The following is a 7565-nucleotide window of genomic DNA, read 5'->3' on the forward strand; positions in this document are numbered from 1 at the left end:
CCCCGGGGCACTGGAGCCCCCTTGGGGGTGGGGGGCTCTACGGCACAGCTCCGGGAAGCGGGGAGGAGCCCCATTCCAGACCTAAGGTCAGGTGCCAGAAACCGAAACAGCTTTGCTGTTTTCCTACTTTTTTTTCCCTCCTCAAGTAAACTTGCAAATGTCAATAATCAGAAAAACATGCCCACGGAGATAAATTTCTCAACTCTGTTGCAGCTCGCGGCCGCTCTTGCCAGCAAAAACAGGCTCGCTTCCCCGCCCCACTTATGCAAGCGGTGAACCGGCTCCCCAGCGCACGGCCGCGGAGGACCCAGGCTTAGTGCACGCCTGCGAATCCCACCCCCGCTTTCGGAGCAGGGACTCGGGTCTGGCTGACCAGCCGGCTGGCACCACAGGACGGACTCCAGCCTCTCCGGCGGCCGAGGCCCAGGGTCTCAGAAGGGGTCACGGAGAAACCAGGTCCCTTCTCGGCAATAACGGCCTTGAACTGGAAGGGAGCGGCTGCTGCGAAGTCTCCAGAGGAACGTGGGTACCTGTGTCCAGAAGCGGGATTCAGTCCCGGGGAGCCCAGAGGACGTCCCCAGCGCTCTCCGTCTACCAGCTGGAACACACGTCCTGCTCTCCACGTGACAATCGTACCGCTCACCACCGATCGTGAGCTCAGTGGCTCGCCCACGAGCCCGCTGCTCCTCGCGATCACCTCGCTGGGAAGGCAAAGCCCGTCCCATATCACGGCTGAGGTGACACAAGTTCAGGGGAGTTCAGGAACTTGCCCAACTCGCACAGCTATCAAGGGCAGTAGTCTGCATCGGCTCCGGGTATCTGGCCACGCGTCTCTCTCCCCCGGGCGGGGGCCTCTCTGGGCTCCCCCCGGCTCCCCCTTCTCCGGGCTGCCTGCCAACCGTCTCTCCCCACTCTTCCCGTGCCTTTCCACCCATCACGGAGGCTGGTGGAGGGGAGCCCTGGGTGTGAGGGACCTGAGGGCAGCAGGCCCCCTCGGCAGAGCCCCCCACCGGAGCAGTGGGTCCAGGGCTCTTACAGGAGTCAGGGGCCAAGCACCCTGACTGTCCCCCGGGGCAGCAGCTTGTGAGACCCTCCACGCACACACACACACGCACACACGCACACACACTCCTGCTCTCACAGGGCACCCACTCACAGGCCTAAACTCCCCGGGACGCAGGGAGAGGCCAGCCACCTTCTCTAGCTCAGCCCCCCACCCCGTCTCTTCCCCTGCCCGCGGCCGCACCCCTCCTCTCTCGTTTGTGGTGCTGTACCTGCTTGTATTTGCCTTGTATCTGGCAGAGCCGTGTGTACCTTGGCTCCGCACGGTGACCACGCCCTGCGCGGGGAGAGGAGGCTCCTCAGGACCCACACAAAGGTGCTGCTGGATGCCTGGCCCGCGGACCAGCACCCGGACCAAGTCCTCCAGAGACAAGCCCAGGACCCTGCCCCGGCGGCCTCGGAGGGAATGTGCTGGCCCTGCCCAGGTCTGGCCCGGTCACCTCTCAGAGATTAGCACCCAATTAGAGGAAAAGATACGGAAGGGCCGCCCCTCAGGCCAACGGGGGCCAGGTGCCCACGGGCGGCAGCATGGGGGGACTGGACCCTGCCCTCCGCCCCCCCAGTCGTGTCCACCCCTCGGCCGGCCCGGAGCACAGCCAGTCCTGTCTCCGAACTCGGCCGGCTCGCGGAGGGCACCACCAGGCGCCCCCAAACGCTGCCCACCGCCCTGTGGAACTAACGGTTTGAGGCGCCACAGCATGGTGGCGGGGGGGGGCCTGGTCGTGTCTGCTCCTCGTCTGAGGGGCAACCGCAGGGGCACGCCATCTGTGACAATTCCCCAAGCTGCAGGTTTACGCTGAGCACGCTGGTCTGTGCGTGAGGCACGGCCACGCACATTTTAATGAAGGCCCCAAGTCAGCTCCCAAGGTCCCACCGCTGCCTGAGCCCGGGCCTACAGCCCCTCCCCACGCGGGCGCGCACACGCACCACGCACCTGCACGCACACGCACCCGTGAGCCACAGCGATCGGTCCAGCTTGCCCCGCGTCCCCAAGAAGGAGGCGGTTCCGAACCGGCAGCAGGCAGCCGCAAAGCCAGGAAGGACCCTGGCCCCCCAGCCCCGCCATGCGCTGAGACAGGAGGACTCGGCATCGTGAATGGCAGTGCTCCCTACACCCATCTCCAGATTCCACGTGACCCTAATAAAAATACCAAGAGGAACGTTTTGGACTGGACGCACGGATTCTAGAGGTCAAGGGCAGCCAGAACGATTCTGAGGAAGTGGAGGGAGGAGATGGGCATCAGCCCACCACACCTGCAAGCCACAGTTGTGAGAGCAGCAGGCACCGGCACTAACAGACTGAAGCATGCAAAAGACTAGAAATGGTTCAGAAATAACGACCCCAAACAGCTTAGTCTGCACTAACGAACTGCACACCCTAAAATGGCTAGGATGAGGGGCACCTGGGCGCCTCAGTTGGTTAAGACTCCAGCTCTTGATTTTGGCTCAGGTCATGATCTCACGGTCACGTGATGGAGCCTCACATGGGGCTCTGCACTGACAGCACAGGGTCTGCTTAGGATTCTCTCTCTCTCCCTCTCCCCGGCTCACACTCTCTCTCTCAAAATAAATAAATAAACTTGAAAAAATAAAATGGCTAAAATGATAGATTTTATGTGTACTTTTTTTATAATTTTAATTTTTTTTTAACGTTTATTTATTTTTGAGACAGAGAGAGACAGAGTGTGAACGGGGGAGGGTCAGAGAGAGAGGGAGACACAGAATCTGAAACAGGCTCCAGGCTCTGAGCCGTCAGCCCAGAGCCCGACGCGGGGCTCGAACTCACCGACCGCGAGATCGTGACCTGAGCTGAAGTCGGACGCTCAACCGACTGAGCCACCCAGGCGCCCCAAATTTTATGTGTACTTTACCACAATTTTTAAAAAGTAGTTCATGGGGCGCTGGATGGCTCAGTCGGTTGAGCGTCTGACTTCAGCTCAGCTCTTCGGCTCAGGTCATGACCTCACAGTTCCTGAGTTCGAGCCCCGTGCCGGGCTCTGCGCTGACCGCTCGGAGCCTGGGGCCTGCTTCGGATTCTGCGTCTCCCTCTCTCTCTGCCCCTCCCCCACTCACACTCTGTCTCTCTCTCTCTCAAAAATAAACATTAAAAAAATTTTTTAAAGTAGGATACAAAACCTAGACATCGTAAAAGAGATTGGTAAATCTAACTACAGTAAAAATAATCTGCACGGCAAACACCATCTCCCCCCAAAAAGTCAAAAGACAAATGACAAACTGCAGAAAAATATTCATAGCTCACATCATAAAGTCCTTAATATATGAAGAGCTCCCATAAACACTAAAAGACCAACAGCCCAATGAATGCGAACACACAGTTCACAGAAACAGACGAGGCAAACGTCTCTCAAACAAGAAAACACCTGTACAGTCTCACTCAGATAAAGTGAACGCGAATTAATTCCACACAGACACCATTTTCCACGGAGCAACCAGCTCGACAAGACACTTGGCAAAGGTGCAGGGGTCACAGCCCTTCTCCCCTCACTGCTGGGGGTGGCTTCTATCCTCTCTCCGAATTACGAACGTACACGCCCCGGGACCCGCGTTCGCCCCGGGAGGAGTCTGCCCCGCGTGTGGACACGCCTGCACCAGGAGGGGCGGGGCTCGTCCCCTGCAGCCCTGCAGACAGCAGCACAGCGAGGCCAGCGGAAGCAGGGGCCCGTGAGGGGGACCCGGCAGATCCACACAGTGAAACACCGCAACGCTCACGAGGAAGTTCTTTGTCTGATCTCTCTCCCAGTCCGCTGGGTGCGGGCTCGGGGGCCAAGCCCCAGCCCCGGCCGTCACTCACAGCCATGAGCCTCCTCTCAGCCTCTCCATAAAATGGAAACATAAGAACACCTCCTTCAATGGCCGCGTCGAGGGTCACACTAGACGGCTGCGGTGAGAACCTCAGCGCTATTTTCCAGATGCACCTGATCTCTCCGGAAACGCAAGCAGTCGTAAGGGCTACACCCGCTGCCCGAGCGTCTCTCCCCTTTTCCGCGGCAGAGTCCTGCGGTGGCCTCCCGTCCTCCCAGCCGGGTGCGCTCTCAGGGCCAGCGACACCCATCAAGCCCCGCTTCCAGGTGAGGAGTCTCGTCCGCCTCGGCTTCAGGTGCCCTGCCCCGAGTGGGCAGCGGCAGAGGGCCCGGACCACCGGCCCCACGCAGACCAGCTGCCTCTCTTCGGGAAAGCTCGCCGGTAGGGACCACGCTTGCAACGGCGTGGGAGAAAGTGACGCGAACGCCCACGAGGGAGGGGGCGCTGTGCACCCTTCAGTCTTCAGTCAGTGAGAGGAGGCAACAGGACCCTCCCTCTGGGCCACAGCGCGCTGTGTCCGCCACACCCACGGCATGGTGTTGCCGAGTCTCCGACGAGGATGCTGTGAAGAGAAGGTGACCTTGGCATCCTTGCGCTTCGGGGGCGGGCGGGGGTGGAATCGGCAACACACACGATTTAGTGCAAAGAGCAGGGTTCGGAGTCTCGCCTGCCACTTCCCTGCTGTGTGAGCTCGGGCAGGCTGCTAACCTCTCTGAGCCCTATTTCTTCCCACCTGCTCAAGGATACTGCTTCAGCAGCTTCTCACCTCTGTCCACTTTTGGTCTGTGCCGCATCACTCCCGTGAGCACGCAAGCGGGCAGACAGTCCGGTCATCTTTCCAGAAATCGTTTTGCTGGATCCCACTCGTCCGGCTAAGGCACACTCCATTTCTTCACCCCCTTTACAGCTAACCTCCTCAAAAGAGGAGCCTCCGCCCGCGGTGCTGTTTCCCCACTCCCGTCCGCTCGTGAATCCACTCCAGGCTTTCCGCCTCCTCCCGAGTGCACTACTGTCCCTGCCGCCCGCCCTCACTGGGCTTCCAACTCTCCTGGCTGCCTCTGACCTCACTGCTCTCACCTCCCGGGTCCCCTCCTCTGCCAGCCTCACACGCTCGGCCGGCCGGGCCTCTCCTCTCCAGCTACACTCGCCCCGCGTGAGGCCGGCCACTCTCAAGGCTGGGTAGAACACGCGCTTTTACAGACTCCCACGTTCACACCTCGAGCCCGGTCCTCGTGCCCAGACCGCAGGTTCCTGCGTCCCATCTCATCGACGAACGTCATCGGTTGTCTGATAGACGTCTCCATTCCAGCGCGTCCAAAACCGACCTCCAGATCTCCCCTCCAACGAAACGTGCCGTCCTACGGCCCACCCCACGTGCGTCAGGGGTCCAACCCCGGGGTCCAGCGCCTTCGGCTGCCGTGAGGGGTGGAACCGCGCGCACCTGTCTGTGTAACTGTCACTGTAACACATTCGGAGGAGAGACCGAAGGATGCTTCTCAGGAAGGGCACTTGGGAGCTGGAGGGAAACCGAGAGCAGGTGCGGGGGAGGCAGCCTGGACGCAGGGCCTCGGGGCCCCAGAGCAGAGCCAGCAGAGGGCAGCTGAGAGCGGGGGGCCTGCTAGGGGCAGAGACGTCAAGCCTGGACCCGGCACCACCTGGCACCACCTGGCCCTGCCCGGGGCTGCAGACCTCTCTGGATCTCGAGCCCAGAGAGGAAAGCACACAGGTTAATCATCCACAGGAAGCTCCTGGGGCTTGGCCGGGGTGGGGGGGGCCGGGGAGGGGGGACCGGGGGGGGGGTGCTGAGAGCTAAAAGCCTTCCTCCATCACTCCAGGCCTCCAGGTTCTCTTCTAAAGACTCCTGCCACGATGGCAGTTAATGATGCGACATTTAGCACTTCCTGTCCAGCTAGTGTCCCCAGGGAGCCCTCTGCTCCAGGCCCTCAGGATCAGAGAGCATCACAGCGCTAAAGAGGACGGACTTTCCCTGCCAAACTGGTGTCTAAGGGATCCCTGAATGCTTTCGTATTCCCTTCAGGCCCTCATCCAAATATCCTCTCCGTGAGAACTTCCCTGGCCTTCCCTCAGAAAGGTCCACGTTATAGGCCCCTATATCTACACACAGTTCCAACCCCCTCTTACTCTTCCTCCTTGGCCCTAGTAACCATCATATTATGTATTAAGCTCACATCTCCATAGGATGAAGCCCCAGTGAGCCAGGATTTTTGTCTGTTTTGCTCATTTTAGCATCCACAATTCTGAGAGCAGCATCTGGAACAGACGAGGAGCTCAAAACACTTTTTTCAAGGGGCGCCTGGGGGGGCTCAGTCGGCTGAGCATCTGACTCCTGGTTTCGTTCAGCTCAGGTCGTGATCTCACGGTTCATGAGATCAGCCCCGCGTCGGGCTCTGCGCTGACAGTTCAGAGCCTGCTTGGGATTCTCCCCCTCTCTCTCTCTCTCTCTCTCTCTCTCTGCCCCTCCCCTGCTCTTAAAATAAGTAAACATTTTTTAAAAGCTTTAAAAATACTTTTCTCAGATGTGTGCATTATTAGCTATATATTCTTCAGCACTTGCTCTGCACGATGGACTGTTCTATACACTCTGCATAATATCTTCTTTCCTCTTTAGCTGGTACAATTATTTCTATTTTCTAGATGAGAACAGTGAGTCTCCAAGAGGCAAATTCACTCACACAAACTCACATCATCTCTACACGGCAGGACTGGGCAGAGATCTGTCCCAAAACCTGAACCATCCCCGGTGACGATGGGCTGTGTTCAGGCGGAGAAGAGAAGGTCCAGAGAGGGGTAAAGGAAGAAGCAGCAGGAAGGGTCCGGAAGAAACTGTCTCGTGCTCTACAGCAGCAGCACGTCCCGCAGAACTTTCTGCCGTGACGGACGTGCTCTGTGTGCAAGACGTCAGCCACTACTCACAGGTACCACAGAGCACCTGACAGGTAGCTAGTCCAACAAAGGAACTACATTGTGTGTTATCTTGTTTTTGTTTTTGTTTTTTTTGGTGGGGGGGAGGGGAAGCAAGCGCACACACGAGCGGGGGGAGAGGAGCACAGGGAGAGAGAGAGTGGAGCTTGGTCCCAGGACCCTGGGGTCATGACCTGAGGCAAAATCAAGAGTTGGCAAAGACAGAAACAAAAAGAACCAAAAAAAGACTCGGACACTCAACTGACTGAGCCACCCAGGCACCCCAAGGAACTACATTTTTAACTTGACTCCATTGTAATTCATTAATTTAGTTTATTTTTTTATGTTTATTTATTTTTGAAAGAGAGAGGGACAGAGCGTGAGCAGGGGAGGGGCAGAGAGAGAGGGAGACAGAGAATCGGAAGCAGGCTCTAGGCTCCCAGCCGTCAGCACAGAGCCCGACACAGGGTTCAAACCCACGAACTTCGAGATCATGACCTGAGCCTAAGTCAGATACTCAGCTCAACCAACTGAGCCCTCAGGCAGCTTCAGTGTAACTGATGTAAATATAAACAGACACACCTGGTAAGTGGCTGCAGGACAGGGGAAGGAGGGGAGAGGGGAAGGGGGTGCATATCTACAGCAGTGAGCTCCCCGCCCCGGGCTGCTCCCGGTTTGGTTTACCCACCTGCACCTGCTGCCTGGGGTCCCCTCGCCCCTCAAGGAGCTTCCTCTCTGCACCTTCCCCCACACCAGAC

The 7565-nt window shown here is 58.4% G+C and overlaps 1 protein-coding gene across 2 annotated transcripts in view; it reads right to left on the bottom strand.

The window, feature by feature from the left end:
- Positions 1 to 7565, bottom strand: part of IL6R (interleukin 6 receptor) — a 45430-nt gene that overhangs the window by 34939 nt on the left and 2926 nt on the right. Inside the window, exon 1 of one of the 2 annotated variants that reach the window (XM_042926026.1) lies at positions 5102 to 5344. The exons of the other annotated variant lie outside the window; for it this stretch is intronic. Within the exon in view, the coding sequence (XP_042781960.1) occupies positions 5102 to 5189 (88 nt within the window). The 5' untranslated portion in view covers positions 5190 to 5344. Of the gene's footprint in view, positions 1 to 5101; positions 5345 to 7565 lie in introns of those variants that run through there. 2 annotated transcript variants of the gene reach the window in all.

Source organism: Panthera leo, chromosome F3, assembly GCF_018350215.1.
Source record: "Panthera leo isolate Ple1 chromosome F3, P.leo_Ple1_pat1.1, whole genome shotgun sequence".
In the NCBI taxonomy this organism is placed as follows: domain Eukaryota; kingdom Metazoa; phylum Chordata; class Mammalia; order Carnivora; family Felidae; genus Panthera; species Panthera leo.